Genomic DNA, 21,893 nt, shown 5'->3' on the forward strand with positions numbered 1-21,893 from the left:
GTTTGGGGAATTTTTTTTACTCACGAGACTGACATTTATCTAGGTTCTACATATGGGATAGATCTAAATTTCATGAACAAAGCTTCCATGAACAAAGCTTCTTGCCTAGAACTGCCCGTCTGGCCTGCTTCCCAGTTGACCACAACATAGTAGCCTCCAAATCCAATGTAAACAAGTTTTTGTTGAGCCGTCCCTATAAATAATCAAATTCTACCCAATTTACACCATTAATGATTACTAAACTACCATCTCACATTCATTAATCCTTATCCTCCAGTGGCCTTTGATAAGTGGTGACTCCCAAGTAAAAAAAAAAAAAAGAAAAAAGATAAACGCTATCCTTGTGACATGATCACAGGTAAAATAAACCTGAGCCTGGTGTTACCATATATATCCAAACAAAACCCAATGGAAAAATGACACCAAACAAATATGTGGTGCTCAGAAAAAAATATGATTTGAGTGTCATGACTGGCTACTTTGATAGTCAACATGGGGAATCCGTCAGCATCCTACAAATGTTAGCCAGTCTTATTTCAGGTAACAGAATATAGCAGACCAGAAATATGCTGTAGTTTGCTTGAAGCATTGTGTGTAGTGTGAAAGGAGTTTTGTTCGAAGACTATATCAATGCGGTTTGTAGGAAACATGATGGATACGAGTTAGCATATAAAAGTATAATGACAATATGAGAAGAAACTTTCAGTAATTTTCAATTATATTACGTTTATTTGCCAACATAATGTGTCATACAAGAAGGTAGGTGTTGCTGTCCCAAATTTTTAAAAAGTAGTATCTCTTCTCCGGCGTGAAGGGGAAATAAATTTCTTTTTATTTTTGTCAAGGAGAGCCTCGCCAAACGGTTGTACACATTTATTTTTATTTGTAGTCTGCTCCTGGTTACAAGTAGTGTATTTTAGTGATAGCAACGTCTTTGAAAAGTGCCAAGAACAGTGCTAACAATTAATATACATGTAGTTAAATTAGCGATTAAAAAAAAAAAATGGATAAAAACATGAATGTTATGAACGAGTCACCAGTTAGCAAGATCTAACTCAACACTGGGAACTTTGGAATGAAGAAAGAAAACACAAATTAATTAACAAGGCATATATATATATATATATATATATATATATATATATATATATATATATGCCTTCAGCTCCATTTTCAATTATGTGTAAATTGTTTTATTTTAATCGCTGCTGATGATGTAATCCCTTGACAAGTGTCGCACAAAAAGCACCTCGAGGTTCTTTTTTGTCTTTTTTTTTATTTTAGTCGAATAGTCTTCTGACTATTTTCCATGTCTATTTTTTTCTCCCTGCATCGATTTTCTTCAAAATTCTAATAATGACTCCACTTATCCTTTATATATATATATATATATATATATATATATATATATATATATATATATATATATATAATGTATATATATGTGTATATATATAATGTATATATAGTGTATATATATATGTGTATATATGTATATATATGTATATATATATGTGTATATATATGTATATATGTGTATATATGTATATATATGTATATATATGTGTATATATATGTATATATGTGTATATATGTATATATATGTGTATATATATGTGTATATATATGTATATATATGTATATGTATATATATGTATATATGTATGTATATGTATATATATGTATATTTATATATATATATGTGTATATATATGTATATATGTATATATATGTATATATCTGTATATACGCATATATATATATGTATATATGTATATACATGCATATATATATATATATATATATATATATATATATATATCAACAAATTTACAGGAATGTAAAATATACTCTGAAAGACAGTTGATAAGTTTTAAAGTTCTTGAATAAGAAATAGACAAAAACGTCAGAAAATTTGTTTTAAAGTTCCATTCTATGTATGTGTGTGTGAGAGTTCTTCTGAGTGACGCTTGCAACGTGCCTCGACTCTTTGCATCAACAATGCCCATCCTAGAAGACTGGAATGCTCCATGCTGAAATTCCTTTAAGCCTGCTGCTAGTAAATTCGGGCACTCATAAGGACTACTTTTATTCCCGGGCAACACCGTGTGCCTTTGCCATTCTATAATAATAAACAAGAATTGAAAGTATATTCTTAGCGTGGGAGCACCAGATGTGATAAACGGTTTGTTTTTTCTCTCGCTTTAAAAGTTTACCAAAAATTTAGACAAATATATTTTGAAAGATTCTAGATTTTCGATCTCTTTTCAAAACAATTTCTCTTCTATAACTTTGTTTACCTAAATTATGTCAAATTTTATCTACGTTAACCAAAGCTACGATCTTTTGTCTGAAATGTTTTTGTACTAAAATATTTTTATTTTGCTTTGATTTCGTCTCTTTTTTCTTTCTTTCTTTTTTTTCTTTTTCTTTTTTTTTTTTTTTTTTTTTTTCTAAGCTCATATAAGAATTATTGGTTTCTTAATTGTACTTAAATATGGATAAAAAGAGATAAGCAAAAATAACTACGGACCCAAGTTGGAAAACATGCACCTGAAGAAGTTAGGAGATTACATTATCCGAAACGTTGTGAAAATAACCACCAAGATGAGAACAGTAGCCCAAATAATCCAAATACTCTTAATTATCAATTCTCATCTAAAAAATAATGAACATAAAAACCCTACATAAAAGATATAATAAAACTAGCCAGGGGGACGCCCGGCTTTGTCGGTCGTAAAATATGTTTAAATATATTTTAATTTATCCAAATTTCGTATATATTAATATAGAGTCGTGATTTCAAAAGTAAAAAGAAAAAAAGTATTTGGGTGCCATCAGCTAGAATCGAAACCAAAAGCAAAACTGTAGCATTCAAAGCTGGTGACGTTACCACTGTACCAATGTGACACACATATGAACTGCTTAAAAATTAAAAATTAAAAATAAACTAAGATGAATGCATAAAATATATAACGATTTTTTTTTTTCAAGTTTTACTCATTTTTTGAACCCTTAAAATCTATTTTAACCGGCTTATGACCCATAAAAGAACGGTCTGCAAAAAATCGAATCACTTGAGGTCGCTGGCGCCACTCTGCGACTTTTAGTTTAGGAGGAGATAGAGTTTGAAAATATGGAGACAGACAGACAGCCAGACAGCCAGATATTTATATATCAGATTTCTGTTCAAAATTGACTGCCTAACACGTGGATATATGAAAGAACGGACATATTTTTGGTTTTATTTTACTTCAGTTGAAGTTCTCAGAAATCAAGGGGCCCCTTCCAGTGCTAACACTTCATCTCTATATAAGACACATAGATATTCGAATATTCTAGTAAAATTCCTTCTCCCCAATTGATCATTTATATATTCCTTGTGCACGCTTCATCTTACTTGCAAGACAAGAATTCATTTAGTCTGTTGGAGTATTCAGTTTCGTGCTGTTACTTGCGGAAGAACCTATGGCGCAGTGGTTAGTGTACTCGGAAAAATCAGTTGCAAAAAGTGATATTCTCCTGAGGATTGAAGGTTCAACCCTTAGTGTGGGCGACCAAAAAATACAATTGCGAATTATTTAGGAACTCTATCCAGTCATGGCTGACGGAACAAGAACATGCTACCCCCCCCCCCCCCCGTTAAGTAAATAAAGGGTCCCGCTCGAAATTCCGTCCAAATTCCCGAGTTCGACAGAATCATTCCATCTAAAGAAGGTCGGAGGTTACATCGACCGGAATGTTGTGAAAATCACACTCAAGATGAGAACAATTGTCCAATGAATCCAAATAATACGAATAACCAATCCTTATCTAAAAAATTCAGAAACGTTAAAAAATGATTTATTTTCATTATAAAAAACTTAATTTATGAGAAAGATTTTTTAATCCATTACGATTGGTATATACAGACCAAGTACATTTCAAGTTAATGATTAACACACACACACACATTATATATATATATATATATATATATATATATATATATATATATATATATATATATATAGAAAGAGAGAGAGAGAGAGAGAGAGAGAGAGAGAGAGATGATGTAAATATCACAAAACGCAATTGTAATTACTCTTCTGGTTTTTCGGATTTATGCAATCATGCCCATATTCTTTTTATTTTCTGTTAAAGTTGATAAGTTCCTATTCTTCTGATGAGGCAGGGCGAAAAAGATTCAAAAATTGACATTATAATTATATGAATGCTTCTGCGCTACGAAACAGGCGCTGTCAAGAACTGAACATTTTTAACATGCTGAAATAAATAAATGTTAAGATGGACAACATCTTGGAATTTGGAATATAGACTTTCTGTCATTTATTTGTATATGCTCTGGAGTGACATTGAGCTTCATGAATTAAAAGATTGGTATGAATAATGGGTGAAATATAATTGAATTTTCCTCATATATATATATATATATATATATGTATGTATATATATATAATTCTGGCAATAAATGCTTTGACATGTAATAACTTAATTGCCAACAACTACGGTTATGTAAATGAACGCATTTGTTAAATCTATCAGGTGTGTGTGTGTGTGTGTGTGTGTGTGTGTGTGTGTGTGTGTGTGTGTGTGTGTGTGTGTGTTTTAATAAAAACGTCCAAACCTGCTTTCAGTCTGAATGGACTCGTGAAGAACTCGCTACAAGATTTAATGAGGATACGCAAGGTAATATACTTAAGCGATAAAATATCAGCCAGAAAATAGAATGCAAGAAAAACAAAAGATTTCTCAATACATTTGGGGTCTTTCTTTTATTCATTTTTTTTTTTTTTTCATTTCTTTCTTTCTTTAATTACTCTTACCTTTTTTACCATTGTGGCTGTGGCCCATCTGAAAGAATATTTCTGATACAAAAAAAAAAACAAAACAAACAAGACAGACACAATAACAAAAAATGTGTTCGCGGTTTTGTTTTACTCGTGGCTTTTTCTTTCTTTCTTTTTTTTTTATTTATCCTTTATCAGATTAAATCTGAGCACTTCAGACAGAAGCACTTTTAATCAAGAAAAGTTCTTTTCTATTTGTTTCAGATTAGTGAATTTCTAGAAAAAAGATGTTTTAATGAAGTTTTCACCATAATTTGAGAGTACTGTCACACTTAATGGTTTGAATTTTAACAAACTTCAATTTATATGGCTTTACATTTAATTTGTTTTAAAAACTAGACTACTCTGACCCGTTGGGTCACAACTACTACCATTATTTGTTCCATTTTGAATAGTACATGCATGTCTACTAACTCATCATATTTTTGTAGCCTTGTCTACATAATTCTTTCCAGACTATGTCTGTTGTGTTGATGAAACTGTAAAAATAAATTAATTTGAATTATAGAACACGTTTGTTTTTGTTTTTTTTACAAAGTTATCTCTTTTACACCATTAATCAAGGCACAGAGGCCACTCAAGGATAAGAGTTAATGAGTGTGCGGTAGTCAATGGGACAATATCGTAGTAATCATTAGTAGTGGAAATGTGGTAAATTGGATTACTTAAGGGAAACGGCTCATGAAGAATTTGTTTACATTGGACTTGAAGACAACCATATTGTAGTCAGCTGGAAAGCAGGCAAACGGAAGAGAGTTCCACAGGCGGGCAGTTCTATATATAAAAAAAAAGGTTTGTTCATGGAATCCACGTTTAGGTTTAGGCACAGATAAAGAGTGGGAGAAATTATTGAGTGTTTTCAGCTAGACGAGTGCTTTTCATGAAAGTTTGGCAAGGGAGGACCATTGATTGGAGTTCAGATGAGTACTTGCCACGAAAATAGTGATAGACAGAGGTGGACTACTTCATTTGGTCATACATTAAGAACATCACCAACATGACCTCCCACAACACCAAAGCCAGCTTGATCGCTGCCATCTGCCAAGTATTCGCCGAGCTTCCACCAACGCTTGTGAAAAAGGTATGCTCCCAATTTCGGACCCATATTAAGGCGGTGATTGAGGCTGAAAGTGGTTACATTGAATAGATGTCAACTCTACTACATAATCAAGTTACCTGCATTGATTTTTTTTCAATAAAAGTTTTAAAATAAAGCTGTAGTGTTGTTTTCTTTAGGGCAACAATTTTATTGTTCCATCCTGTATTAAGGATAATTGTTTACATCTGTACTTATGTTTTTGCATTTCATATTGTTTAGATTCTTCAGACTACTGTTCTCATCTTAAGCCTTTCAGCCAATGTAACCTCTAACCTTCTTTAGGTACATTTTATCGAACTTAGGAATCTTCATGTAATTTCAAACGGAACACTTTATTTAATCCACAGGGTAGCATGCTTTCGTTTTTGTCAGCAATGATAATTTCTGTAATTGACTGGCTATTCAGAATCAAATATTGATTATGTCGGAAAAAATGTATTGCTGACAAACTTCGGGAAACAGACCAGCTTTACTTTATTATATAGAAATTCAACGAACTTCACTTTAGTATATTTATAATGGTAAAGAAAAGGAAATTACTATTCAGAATGAAACATTAATTTTGTAGGTTGGTTGGTTGTTTTTGTTTTATGGCATATCAACCCTTTTCAGGTTATTCAATGCCGAATCCAAAGATTTTGAAGAAAAATTTTTGAATAGAATATATTTGTTTTTTTTTTTCAAGTCGGTTTCTATTTTACCCATAGTTGGGACCCTAACAGGTACTACCACTCTGGGTCAGAGTAGACCTGGGAGCAATGGCAATTAAAGGGTGGCTCTACACTCTCCCAAGCCTGCAAGCTGGGGTCTCACCACTGGATATAGTTTAAGGTCATATACAGGACCAATTTTATAGGAGAAAACGTATCCATGAGAGACTTTAATTCACTTCAACAAAACACATAATGGTATACAAGTTAAACAAAATGAAATATTTAAAAACAGATTAATTTCACCATTAACTTTCTCACCCCCCCAAAAAACAACAAAAAAACTTAATTTCCTGATAATCAATAACGTTTACTATATGTGTTGAACTTTTCAGTGCAAATTGAATCTGCCTGTTATATAATTGTATGATAGCAAGGGAAAAAACAAAAATACTGAATCATAATTAAACAAATTGTATTGATCTGATGCAAGAAGGATGAAAATAAAATATTTATGGCATGTTGATGTTGTTGTTGTTGTTGTTGTTGTTGTTGTTGTCAGGACAATAGATATGGTTGTTGTGGTTGTTGTTATTGACTTTGTTATTGTTGCTAAGGTATGGGTGTTTTTTTTGTTTTTTTGTTTTTTTTGTTCTATTATAATTATCAGCACAAGACGATTTTGAACAGAAAAACCATACCATAGTAAGGTAATGCCATGTTGACTGCCATTAAAATCCGCGTGAGAAGAAAATCATCTCGGTTAGAGGTTTAAGAGAATGATAACCGACTCCTTAGTTTCTACATATGCAGGAAACTAACCTCAGTGATAGGTTTGAGAGGACAAGGCCTGGCTCCTTGATTGGCATGTGTGTTGGAAACTAACCTCAGTGAGAGGATGTAGGAGGTTTTGGTTTTTGTATGTTTTGAAAATTGACCTCAGTGAGAGATTACAGGTGATAAGATTTGTTACTTGGTTTGCATGTGTGGTGGGAACTGGCCTCAGTGACAGGCTGAAGAGGGTGTGACCTGGATTTTAATTTGTTTGTATGCTTGGAACTGACCTCAGTGCAAGAGTTTGACTTCAGAGCCATGATTACATGCATGCAAGAAATGTGGTTGTTGTTGCTGCTGCTGTTGTTGTTGCTGTATTCATGATGATGATTGTATTAGCATTCGTTTCCCTGATATCTTTCTGTTAATAATTCTTTCTAGAAAAATACTTACAGGAGGGCCCATGTTAAGGTTGCCAACGTCCCTAAGTGGAAGTGTTTCTTTGGAACCAACTGGATTCGAATTTGCCACACCCAGGTTGTCAGCCGTTTCTTGAACCACTGAGCCATCCTGCTGTTGCTGTTCATCATCATTCATTCATTTCATATGAATCAAATGATTATTGTTGACATTCATTTCCCTGATATCTTTCTAATTAGAATTCTTTCTAGAAAGACATTGAGTACTTATGGGAAGGACTATGTGAAAGTTGCCAACATTCCTGAATGAAAGTGTTTCTGTGGAAGAAGCTGAATTCAATCTTGGCAGATCCTGGTTGTCAGTCCGTTTCTTGAACCACTTACCCACCTTCACTTCCTTGGTGCTGGTGTTGATCCTAATGCTAATGCTGATGATATTTAGCTTTAAATTAAAGTCCTAAAAAATCTGACCTTCTGTCTCTCATCTTAGACGAGTATGTACTTTGGTTATGAGCAATTTTTTGTTGTAAACTTACATTTTAAAGTTCAAAAGCATAGCTGCAAACTAGTGGACTCAACCCTTTTTTTCTCTGCACTTTCTCTATTATATTTTTGCTCATACACCTGTGCTGATTGTCTGTAGATGGAAAACTAGATGGAACACTTAGATGCTAATGCTAATTAATAAGAAGGTTTATTAATGTAGACAACTTTGACGATTCATAAATCCAGAGTGGGGATGTGGTACATATTCCAGGATTCAGGTAGTGTCTTTTGGGGACAGTGACAACTTTGAAAGCAGCACTAAAATTCAATATTTATGATGGAAACCTTCTGTTAATAAGACAATGCCATTCTTCATCGTCCGGTGCACTGCAGCATCTGCTGTGGCCATACAGATCGAAGCTGAAATTTGCTCTCTGGGTGCAGGCCTGGCTAGGTGAAAAGGAGACCTAGGTTTGCCCGATTACCAGGGTCCCCCTCTTGGCATTGAAGACAAAGTCCAATGGAAAGGCAAGCCAATACGGCCAGAGCCAGCGCAGTTGCAGAACTTGTCAGAAAGGTGTTGCAGTGCTTCGTCATCCATCTTTTAGGACTCCACACTGGATTTTTTGTCAGGGTTTATTGCTTAAGCCTTTGCCTTTTCCAAGGCATTCACAAGGCAGTGGAGCTATTTATCCATAGCTGGTGAAAATTTGACAATATTTCCAATTTTGATGAAAATAATGGAGATCCTTATCATAATTATGGTTGTATTAAAATAAAAGCGAAATCCTTAAGCGATTCTTCTTAAAAAGAGTTAGGCAAAAAAAAAAAAAAATGGCGAAAATTTGAAAATATTTCCAATTTTGGCAAAAACATTCATATACAAGTAGCTAAGTTGGCAAATAAAAAGATTGATAGAAACATGAATGTTATGAATGGATCAGCAGTTAGCAAATGATGTTGACTATTAACAGCACTAAGCTGGATACTTCACCAGACTAGATGAATTCTTGTCATGGAATTTGGTAAGACCAAATATTAAAAAAAAAAAAACCCATAGTATTCAAAACCCCAATACGACCTTCTTAACAGCATTATGCACTGGTTCATATGACGATTAAAACATTTAAAAGGAAAAGGAGAACTGTAATGCAAGAGTCGAATATCTATGTATCTCATACAGAGATCAAGTGTTAAACTGAAGAAGGGGCCCTTTGATTTCTGAACACTTACTGCAGTAAAATGAAAAAAGTAAGCCTTGTTAGTTTCATTCTCATTGCTTGTACATCACTTTCATTTCAGCAGTCACCACAATACCACATTTATTTTATGAACTACTCTACTTAAAATATCACCAATGGTCTAAATTCAGTTTTATTTTTTAAAAATATTATAAATTTGGGGAAAACAGATGTGAAGCCCCAAGAAACAAATCAAAACTACGAAAATACAAATTTTTACAATTATGTTTGAGACGATAATGTGATTTTTTAAAAGTTCAGCTGGGCTTGGAGGTTTGTGGTTGATTGGTGTCGTTCGTATGCATAGCATTGCTAAGTTAGGTTCTCTTCTTGCTTGTTTTGCCTTAGTTAACATTCTTTTCACTGTTTGCGTTTGTTGTTTAATAAAACCATTTGATCTTGGGAACTTTGGAGATGATTGTATGTGATTGTGCTAGTTGACACGGTTAAGATTCGGATTAAAAATTGTTATAAAAATAAATACAATTTAGGCGTGCAGTATGATTATGATTATGTTGGCGCGTGAAAAATAAAAAATAACTCCCACGCAAATTCCGGCGTGGCCTTATATATTAAATCGACTCAAAACAAGCGGACGTAGTACAGAGCACCCCACGTGATGTTTCCGTCCAATGGGATTTCTCCAAGGACATTTTTCTAAACTTTTCTTTTTAAGCTCGCTGGGAGCCGGTCCAAATAGTATTTAAGCACACACAAACATCAAATCTCTCTCTCAACTGCATTCTCATTCGAACGTTCCACGCGTGTTACTATCACTCTTCCATTTTCACCGCTCCGCGCGCTTCATACAATTTCACAGGCGAACATTACCTATTGCCTCTCTTAACATGTTTTAGCATATGAACAGTTCAACAAAAAAAAAAGACATTCTCCTTTTTTTTATCCGAACACTTAAAAAGAACTTCTGAACTCATTATAAAGAGAATTATACTTTATTTGTTAATGATTGGTTTCTGTGAATAAACCTCCGTTTGTTTTGCATGTAAGTCTCCTTCTTTTTATTTTTATTTATTTGTGGAGGAAGTTAGTTCCTAAAAAGGCCTGACGACCCCCACATGATCAAATTGCCATTATTGAGCAAATTCTTGAATGCTTCACTGGAATATACAATTCTAGGCGATTCATTGTCGCTAACAACTCTGGTGAGAATGTCATGTTCAGAGAAAATCTGTTTCATTTTCTGTATAATTGGGAATTTCTTGTAGTAATCAGCAATTCTTAGGTATTCTTGATCATTACAGTGAAACAAATCAGTGCCAACAACGTCCCATGCTCTACTGATGATGTCATGTGGCTGCAAAGTTTCCTTTGTTTGTGTTGAACAGTTTTCTTGGCATATTGAACATTTCTTGACCATGTTTTCAATTTCCTGTTTTATGCTGTCTTTTAAAGCAATTCGTTTTTTTTTCGTGTGATGTTGTATTCCTTTGTTGATCGATAGTCTCACAGACTCTGGCATGGATCTTTAATTGCATTGATTGGTTTTACTGCAGGAGTTTGGTGTGCATCTTCTTTTTTAACCGTGCAATTGAAGGGTAATTAATTTGAGCTGTTCTAGTGAGGGTAGTCCTAGAACTACTGGTCCTTCTACATCTATAATGTAAAAAAAAATACTGTTGTGCCAGTCCGATTCATTATATTTACATGATATGTTGATGATACCATAACATTTTATTGGAGTGCTATTGTATGCTATTAGTTTATTGTCTATTTTCTTTCTTTTTTTTTTTTTTTTTAACTATCAGCATCTAATCGCTTTGGGAACATTCTATGAAATATAGTAATGTTGGGACGATTAATCGGAATTAGACTCGGGAATCAGAAAAATTGGAAGATTTGGAGGTATCAGAATCGGTACCGGAATTGGAAAAATTGACACCTATTTTCCGATGCCAAAGCGATGCTTTTAATTGTCTTTTTTTATTTGATTTTATTTAAAGCAAAATCTTCCATTGCTGGTAATAATGATAAGATAATAAATACTCATTGATTTTAAATTACCAGTAAAGCTAAAATCGATAGATCATCCGCCACAAGTGTATTTTGACATTTAAGAAAATATATGCATAAATTGACATGTGTTTTTATGGAATTTGGAGAAATAACAATTCTATAGTTAAATATTTAAAGATTTATAAAGAATCGGAATCTGTAATTGTATCGGAATCTGAAATTTAGCACGAAATCAGTAATTGTATTGGAATTGGGAAAATATTGGAATCGTCCCATCACTAAAATATAGCAAGTGATAATGTGTTTCCTTGGGCTTCTGTGTCAATTTTTAATCAAAACCTATGGATCGATCAATGCCTCCGTTCAGTCTTGAAAGACAAAGGATACTCCCTGTAAGGGCAGCTGCGCGTGTAATTGTGTGACAAGGGTTGCGCAATCACCAGCAACACCTCTCCTGAATTGGCACTGTTTGAGCCCAGTGGCAAGGAGCAATCCAAGACGACTGGAAACAATGCCGAGATAAGGGGAGAGCACATACAGCACCTGGGAGTTCCAAATGGTCACCCACCTGTTACTGGCCAGGCTCATCGTTGCGTAACTTCAGTGATTTGACGGGAACTGGTGTGTCAAACGTGATTATGCTATATACATAACCTATGGATTCCTCTTTTATGTCGCCATTTTATGTTTACATTAACAAACTCTCTGGATGATAGAGAATGCTTTGATGCGTTTAAATATCAGGATTTCAAATTCTTTATCTAATCTTTGTGTGTTTTATATTGCATTAGTTTGGATATGTGTGTGCGTTCGGTTTCTTGATCCGACGTGGGGATGTGATGCGTCTATTGTATTAGGTACAAGTTAGTGTTAAGTTCATGCTTGCATGCCTTCCTGTTTTCAACTAACACCGCTGGCTAACCTCACGGTGAAAAGGGAGCAGCTATGTCTTCCCTGCCAGTACATAGCCTCTCCATCATCAAGACTCCTACAGTGCCTCCACGTTGGCCACACATCGTAACTGGGTGCCTTGCGGCCCCAGGCTAAACTTGTAGGAGATCTCAGAGTAGTAGGGGGCCCCAAAGGTAATGCGTTATGACCCACCGATGTGTGGACATGCCCTGGCACACTACCAACCCCTACCCCACTGTCTTGTGGGTGCCCTTGGTTGGGCGAAGACTAGGGGAACCAACCCCAAAATCAAATAGCACTGCCTTGTGGGCTTTATCACAGCAAAAGGCTAAGAGATAGGAACTCTGATTTCAAATCCTACTGCTGCCTTGCAGTTTTCCTTAAAAAGCTATGGAACCTTATCCAGAAAGAAAAGGTATAGTAGCGGACACGATAGGGTGACTGTCAACCTCACTGAGATTACTTTCAGCCAGAAGCTGCAGCCTCCTCTGCTGCCAGTCATCGCGGGCTCTCTCCATTGGACATGAGCATTGGAGGTTCAGAGGGTGTCTATCTGATGCGCAACAGATACTACACCATAACTGCACAAGCAACTTAGGAGCCAAGGTGGGAAGTCCTGTGGCGATGGAATGAGGATAACAGTGGTAGGTGTGAGAGTTGGGAGCCACTAGTCCAACCTCTGTGCATAGGCGGCTGTGTGTGAAGGTTGCAGGTGTACCGAATGGATGACGATACCCTGAGGCAGCTGCATTGATGACCAAGCAGCCCTGTTCAGAGATAGCACTACTTTCCCTGGAAGGGGACGCCTCTATAAAAGGCAAGGTAAACAAAGCTCATCCAAAGACCATCTGACTGTCAAACCGTGGGCAGTGGATCTCCAATCCAGCGGTAACAACAGAACAAGAAATAACAACACTCAAGACTTAACCATCGCTACATGGAAAGTCAGAACCATGCTCGATACGGACTTGGGTGACAGATCACATAGAAGAACAGCACTCATAGATCTGGAGCTTGAAAATACAAATATCGACATAGCTGCATTGCAGGAGACAAGACTCAGTGGGGGGGGGCAACTGAGAGAAGCAAGAAGAACCTATTTCTGGAAGGCTGTTCTGTAGATCAACCAAAAAGAGCTGGAGTCGCTTTTGCGATCAGAAATGACCTAGCTAGTGGACTCGCAGAGAGCCCCAGAGGAGTCTCTGAAGGAATAATGACACTGTGAATCACCACATCCCATAACCATAACATAACCATCATCAACGTCTATGTACCGACAATGACCTACCCAGACGAGGAAAAGGAGGCCTTTTACTCTCAGCTGAAAGACAACATAGCAAACGTCCCTGCAGCGGATAAGCTAGTTCTCCTTGGTGGCTTCAATGCTAGAGTGGGCCATGACTACAATACATGGAGCCCTGTTCTCAGAAAGTTTGGAAAGGGAAATCTCAATTCAAATGCAGAACTGCTGCTCTGTTTGTGCACAGAGTTTGAACTGGCAATTATGAACACTTACTTCCAACATTCGGATAACCATTACTACTCCTGGGAACATCCCAGGTCAAAGAGATGTCATCTCCTGGACTATGTTATCACAAGAAGGAAGGACCTCAAAGATGCCAAGAACACAAGAGCTATGTGAGGACCAGATTGCCAAACAGACCACTACCTAATCAAGACTATCTTCAAGTTCTCCATAAAATCTGTGTACAGCAGGGCAACAACGAAGCGCAAGAGAAGGCTAAACACATCAAAGCTCGGAGATAGAAAACGGCAAGATAGACTACAACTTGCAATCAACTCAGCATTAGAACAAACCACTGATGATTCTGATTCACCAGAACAAATGTGGGACTTGCTAAGCAGGCCTGTATTCTCTGCTGCAGCTGAGGTACTTGGTTACACAAAAAAGTGGAATGCGGACTGGTTCAATGAGAATGACCAAGAGATTAGAGATGTAATAAATGAAAGAAACAAAGCATTAAAATCAAAGCTAAGCAACCCGACTAGAGGAAACCAGAAGAAGCTGAAACAAGTGAGGGCAGAAGTCCAGAAAAAAACTAAGAGAAATGGAAAACACCTGGTGGCTGAAAAAAGGCTGAAGATATGCAGAGGCAAGCGAAGGAAAACAATTCTGCAGGTTTCTTCAGATCACTGAAGGAAGTGTATGGCCCTAGAGCCCAGATGACTAACACCCTCTTATCAGAAGATGGAAACACCATACTGACCCAACCAAAACAGATAATTCAAAGATGGCAAGAGTACTTCAGAACCCTACTAAATGTACAATCCAATACGGATGAGGAGATCTTAAGCCACATAATAGTCTTCCTCCAGCAGATGGACCTGAATGACACACCAACTCTTGGGGAAGTAAGAAAAGCAATTGACAAAACTAAAATGAAGAAATCTCCAGGAATTGACGGCATACCAGCTGAAGTATACACGTTCGGTGGAGAACAACTCATGAGAAAACTTTACCAACTAATAGCAAAATGCTGGCAACAAGAAATGCTGCCACAAGAATTCAAACATGTCATGATCATCCCAATCTACAAAAACAAAGGTGATCACAAAGACTGCAGCAATTACCGAGGTATATCTTTGCTGACTATTGCCGGGAAAATAATGGCTAAAGTGGTTCAAGCACGGCTAGCCAGACTGGCGGAAAGGGTCCTAACCGAATCATAGTGTGGATTCAGGCATGAAAGATCTACAATAGATATGATCTTCAGCTTACGGTAGATTCAAGAAAAAGCTATTGAACAGTATTGGGAGCTCTACATAGTCTTTGTAGACTTTCATAAAGCATTTGATACAGTTGATCGAAAAATGCTGTGGAAGGTCCTTAAAGTGTTTGGATGCCCCGATCACTTTGTGGGAATTATCAAACAATTTCACGAAGGAACAAAAGGGAGAGTTGTAGTAGAGAATCTAGAAAGTGAACTGTTGGAAGTAAACCACTGCACCAAACAAGCGTGTGTACTTGCCCCAACATGATTCACCCTACTTCTGACAGCCGTCCTAATGCTGCTTCTTCAAAGCATCAAAGGTGTCTTCATCCACACACGCTCTGATGGAAAACTGTTCAACCTTGCAAGACTGAAGGCCAAGACCAAGACAAGGAAGGAACTGATAACAGAACAACTGTTTCCACACACTGCTCTGATAGCTCACAATCAAGCTCAGATGCAAAGGATAGTTGATACCTTCTCTCAAACAGCCAGGAAGATAGGCCCACAAATCAACATAGAGAAGACTGAAGTGATGTATCAGCCTTCACCAGATAACAACAACCCACAAGAGCTTATAATAATAATCAACGACAAGGTGCTAAAAGTTGTTGAAAACTTCAAATACCTTGGAAGCACTCTAAGCACTGATAACCGTGCTGACAAAGAAATAAGCTGCCGAATTCAAAGCGCATGTGCCTCCTTTGGCAAGCTAGAAAAGAGGCTCTGGACAAGGGCTGGTATCCGGCTAGAGACGAAGTGCAGAGTCTACAAAACCATCGTCCTGCCAGCCCTGCTGTACTCAGCAGAGACCTACACTCTGTATAGAGAACATGTAAGAAGATTGGAAGCCATCCAACAGAGACACCTGAGAAGGATCATGAAGATCAAATGGAGTGATTTTATACCAAACACGGAAGTTCTCAGGAGAGCAAACCTAAATAGTGTGGAAGCTACCCTTGCTACTATGCAACTACGATGGACCAGGCACATTACTAGAATGGAAGAAAACCGAATTCCAAAGATGATCTTCTATGGGGAACTGGAAAATGGAACCTGCAAGATAGGAGGTCAGAAGCTTCGCTACAAAGATGTAACAAAGCGGCACCTGAAGGCAATGAACATCAATGTCGAAAGTTGGGAGGAACAAGCCAAAGAAAGGAGTGGTTGGCAGAACAATCTCCACAAAGGAAAGAAAGAAATAGAGAGAAAGATTGAAGCCTTAGAGCTGAGACACTAAAGACGACACAACCCTGCCACCCACATATGCAGTGCCTGTGACCGGATGTTTCACACAGAAAGAGGACTATGCCAACACTGAAGGATAAAGCACTGAGGCCCCGACTAGTCATCGTCAAGACTGACGGACTGCATGATGATGATGATGATGATGATGATGATGAGTTTGCCTTTTCTTGGACTGGTTCTTCTGATATTATGGTTGATGTTTTGACTTTGATTTTTATGGTCTCTATTTCGTGACCTTGACCTTTGTCTTGGTTTTGGTTTGCTTGATAAGCAAACTGTTGTGCAGTTGGTTAACTTTCCCACATGTGCTGCATCTGGATCCAAATGCTGGGAAAACTTTATGAGGAAATTCATAGCTTCTACTACAATTCCTAGAACGTTTTGGCATTTTAATAGCTTGAATGGTGGTGCTTATATCCTCGTTATTGTTCAGCATGACCCTCAATTGTCTTAAGTGCATGTTAGAAGCTTACTATGTTTTGCTGATACGAACAGTTTCTTCCAATGTTAAAGTATTGTCTTTTCTTAACAACTCTTTTTTGGAAATCTGGAATTGCAGTGCTGATGATAATAAGTTCAATTATTCACTGTTGTTTAAAATCAGATAACGAACATTTCTGTGCAAATTGTCTACATCTGTTTACAAAATCATCTAACGACTCTTCTTGTTTTGTTTATAAGACATTAGTTTTAACGGATTAACTCTGATCTTTTCTTTTGGTTCTAGCCGTTCTACGAACCTATTAAAAATAATTTCAGGAGAACGCTTTTATAGTGAAAATTGAGTGTGAATGTAGTCACAGAGGTGGGCTGCACGGCTGCATGTGCAAACTTGAAGCCTGAGCGATGGGAGACGAGAAAGCGACGAATCAGCAGGTTCAATTGCGCATTAATTTGCATAAATGAGATAATATAAGGCCGGGAGTTAAGATGTTTGAGAGAATCGAGCGGTTGAGTTCTCGAGAACCGGATGGAACCTGGTTAGAGCGGAGAGTGTTGCTGAGAATCGAGTCCAGGTTTGTTTTTTTTTTCGATTGGAGCTTTCCTTCCTCCATTAATGACCCCGTGTTAAACCTCTTCGGTCCCTTGTTACTGATTAACAATAAAATGTAATTTACTTGCTGTTATGTTTTTATTTTATTTAAAATAAAATTCACTTCCAAACATTGTTTAAAAAGTTTAAAAGTTTCTGCCGGATTTCAGGGTTTTCCAACACATTAAAGGAACATCGTTACAAGACATTATAGATAAACAGTAAACTTTATGTAGGTTATGAAAAGAAGTAGTATGGTGGTGCTTTAAATAAGTTTCCAGACTTTTTTTTTTTTTTTTTTGTACAGGCATTTAAAATTGTAATAGACTCTTGAAAATTTAGTATGTTATTGCTACACATCTTATGAGATGACTGGCCGATTTTTACGATTTCAGGTTGTTATAATTTTCTTATAATAACTTTCTTATTGAAGTGACTTTCTCTTTATTTGCATATCTCCTCTCACGTAATCTTGCCGTTTGCTTTTTCTTTATTTTCTTATTTGAATACTTTTATTTTATTTTATTAACATACATTCCTAGCGACTGGAAAGGGAACAAAACAACAACAACAAAAAAAAAAAAAAAAAAGAAAGAAAGAAAAACGGCAGTGTCAAAAACGCCCTCTTGTCGATACAACCCAGAAAAGTTTTTTTACCTTTCTTTCCTCAAGTTGCAATAACTCATCGTGTATTCGATATTATCCCCGTCCGTTCGTCCTTGCTCTCAACTGTCAAACAAAAATCTCAACTCAACCTTTAGAATTCGTCCCTTTTAACAGTTACAAACTGTGTACATATGCAAATTAATGGCATGCGTTCACCAATGAGCGACCTACAAAATTATGCTTGTTTTCTTCTATTCTATATTTTCTGCTGTCATTTCATAGGCTAAGAAAACACGAGATCGTTTGCGAGAGTGATTACACTTACCACATTTGTTGTTATAAAATTCACTTGTATAGAGCTTTAGAAAAAGATCTTTCTGTTTGCATCTTCATTACATTACAATTCATTCAACTGATTTTTTTTTTTTTTTCAACCTAATTTTATCTCATGGATAAAATTATTCGACTGGACATATTCGACATATCTTCTGCAGACCCTCAGGCATGCAAACTTTGGAAACTATGGTACTGAAAGTTTAATTACTATTTATCTGCCATCGAGCATTTAAATCAAGAAAAATTTGAAGTTCTTTATCTAAACATTTCTGCTATCGAGGGTTTTTTTTGTTTTTTGTTTTTTTACACAGGAATCACCACATTATCAAGGCCAAGAGGCCACTCAAGGATAAGAGTTAAAGAGTGTACAGTATAAATTGGACAATATAGTAATCATTAGTAATGAAAATTCGGTAAATTTGATAACTTATATGGAACGGCTCATCAAGAACTTATTTACGTTAGACTTGAACGTAACCATATTGTAGTCAGCCGGAAAGCAGGAAAACGGAAGACAATTCCACAGGCGTGCAGTTCTAAGAAAGAAGCTTTGTTCATGGAATCTACGTTTAGGTTTAGGCACAGATAAAGAGTGGGGGGAATTATTGATAGTGTTTTCAGCTAGACGAGTGTTTCTTGTGAAAGTAACTACTAAAATCTTTTTACGACAAGCCCCCTGCAATAGAAATCAATCTCGCAAACGACCTTGTGTTTGCTTAGTCCGTAAAATCCCAGCAGAAAATGTAGAAAAGAAAAGACAAGCATAATTTTGTAGGCCGCTCATTGGTGAACGTATGCCATTAATTTGCATATGTACACATTTGATAACTATTAAATGGGAAGAATTCTAAAGCAGGAGTTGAGTTGAGTTTTTTTTTTTGTTGGATAGCTTAGAATGAGAGTGAACGGTGGAAGATAATATCGACTACACGAGGATTTGTTGTAAGTTTAGAGAAGAAAGGAAAAAAGACTTTCGTGCATTGTATCGACAAGGGATGGTTTAACACTGCCAGTTTTTTTTTTTTTTTTTTTTTTTTTCATTTTCCATTATATACAGTGAGTTCTTAGATCAGTACCTTCAGGCTTTGAATCATCTTGTTACTGACTGTTGCTTCAAAGATGTTACTGCTGCTACCTACAGGAGTGAATTTGTCTGTGGTGCCTTTATATGTGGCTTATGGTCTTCCATAATACGTGTCAAACTTCTTGAAAATTTGGACCTCAAGGAGGCTACTCAATGTGCTAGGGCATTAGAACAAGCTCATTTTTGTACGGAGTCATACCTCTTTCAAACTGAACCTGCTGCCGCTGCTACTCCAACTCAAAATGATTCTACCAATGCTGTCACTGCTACTATGACTAAAATGTACTCCCTGATTCCACTAATTCTCGTATGGAGCTTGATTCTGTACTGTCTACTGCCTTTCTCACTCATGATAGATGCTACAATTGTGGAGGGTAACGTCACTTTAAGGATGATTGTCACCATTGTCCTGCTCGCAATAAAATATGTCATAATTATGGCAAACTCGGTCATTTTGCCAAAGTATGCCATTCTACAAAACTGATGCCTTCACATTCTACTTTGTCTATTGTAGCCCATGCTAACAATGTTGATAATTCTCCTGTTACTAAAATGGTAACAGTAAAAGGTAAACCACTTACCACGCTTATAAACACAGGCAGCTCCAATAATTTTATTAGTGCTAGTCTTGTTAAAATCTTGAACCCACCTACTCAGAAACGAGACTCTGTAATGTCTATGGTATCATCCGCCCTTTCTCTCAAACTATCTGAATATTGCACTGAGAATATTACATTCAACGGTTTTGAGTATAAAGACATTGACTTCCCGATACTCCCTAATTTAAACCTGCTAATCGCGGAAAAATTAAAAACGATAAAATTATACGGTGGAAAATCGAACTTCTTCCTTTTTTCCATATGATATAAGACACTGTCCTAGGAATGAAAATGTTGTTGCTGATATGTTATCGTGAACATGTGACATTGCTATTTCTTTCTTGGAGAAACTAAAATCACTTCATAATTCTTGGAGTACAATGCTTTTGGCATTTTGTAAGGTCATAAAATATGCCACTTTCAATCGATGAAGTGCAGCGCGTGACTTCTGAATGTCCTATTTGTACTAAAATAAAACCCCAATTCCTTAATTCTCCTGATCATATTCTTATCCATTCTGCTGCCCCATTTCAATGTCTCTCTGTTGATTACAAAGGACTTCTTCCGGTATCCTTGTCAGGTTGCCATTACATACTGTTAACGAATATAGTCGATTTCCTTTCGCTTTCCCTTGTCGTGATTGCTCTTCTCAAATCACGATACAGTGCCTGATGACTATTTTCTTTATCTTCAGACATCTCTCAGTTATTCATTCCAATCGGAGAACTTTGTTTATGTTGGGAGAATTCAAGCAATTTCTGCTCCGACTTGGATCCAGTAAGCCTACTGTTTATAACAGCCAATGTGAACGCTATAATGGAATTATATGGAACACTATCTTATTAGCTTTGGAATGTCAACGGTTACCCATTAACGCTTGGCATGACGTTCTACAGAATGTTTTACATGCTATTCACTCTTTACTATGCACAACCAATAATGCCACCCCTCACGAACGGTTGTTCAATTTTGAAAGGCACTCTTCCACTGGCACTGCATTGCCTGTGTGGCTCTGTGAACCTAGAAAAGTGTTATTAAAATGATTTTGTGGCAGGAGCAAGTATGGCCCTATTATTGAGGTAGTGGAACTCCTTGAAGCCAAGCCTACACATGCGAGAATTCAACATCGTGATGGTCGAGAGGATTTAGCAGCGTTGAGACATTTGGCTTGTTTTCTACAATCTCAGGATCCTGGTGAAAATCCATGCCCAGATCGACCTCAGGTTTCTCCTGAGAACATAGACCTAGATCGACCTTAAGATTTTACTGGGAATGTGGACCCAGATCAAAAACAGGATTCTGCTGGAGACATGGACCCCGAAAATCTGCCATCTTTGCCTGGTGCAAGTCCCAAGGTTCATATTTCCTTAAAGTCTGAGACTTCTGTCTCTTCTGGTGGTGAGCTGCCTCTCTGCCGATCTAGCAGGACTCATAAACCAGTCTTATTAAAGTAACTGTCTCTTTATTTGCATATCTCCTCTCACATAATCTGGCCATTTGCTTTTTCTTCATTTTCTTATTTGAATACTTCGTTTTTTAAAAAATTTTTTAAATTTTATTAACATGCATTCCTGGTCACCTGCCACATTTGTCATTGTAAAATTCAGTTAAATAAAGCTTTGGAAACATAAACACCCCCAACCTCCCCATGTTAAGAACGGCTTTCGAGGTTGGGGGTTATTTCGAAAGCTGTTCTTAACATGGGAAGGGTGGGGGTGTTTATACTATGCTGGGTATCCTCGTAAAAAAAAAAGTACAAATTGTTTACTATTTGTTAGTAATCTCCGAATATTAAAGATTCCAGTAGAAAGAGAGATAATTATAGTTTGTCCAGTTATCTCCACCTGATA

The 21,893-nt window shown here is 36.6% G+C and overlaps 1 protein-coding gene across 1 annotated transcript; it reads left to right on the top strand.

Moving 5' to 3' along the window:
* The first annotated feature begins 13,684 nt into the window (after positions 1-13,684).
* Positions 13,685-14,047, top strand: LOC145283941 (protein CFDP2-like). The gene has a single exon (XM_080133039.1). The coding sequence runs from the start codon at positions 13,685-13,687 to the stop codon at positions 14,045-14,047; it is 363 nt and encodes a 120-aa protein (XP_079989165.1).
* Positions 14,048-21,893: the final 7,846 nt, after the last annotated feature.

The sequence above is a fragment of the Euprymna scolopes genome, chromosome 8, assembly GCF_053919585.1.
Source record: "Euprymna scolopes isolate OS-2025 chromosome 8, ASM5391958v1, whole genome shotgun sequence".
Taxonomy (NCBI): Eukaryota; Metazoa; Mollusca; class Cephalopoda; order Sepiida; family Sepiolidae; genus Euprymna; species Euprymna scolopes.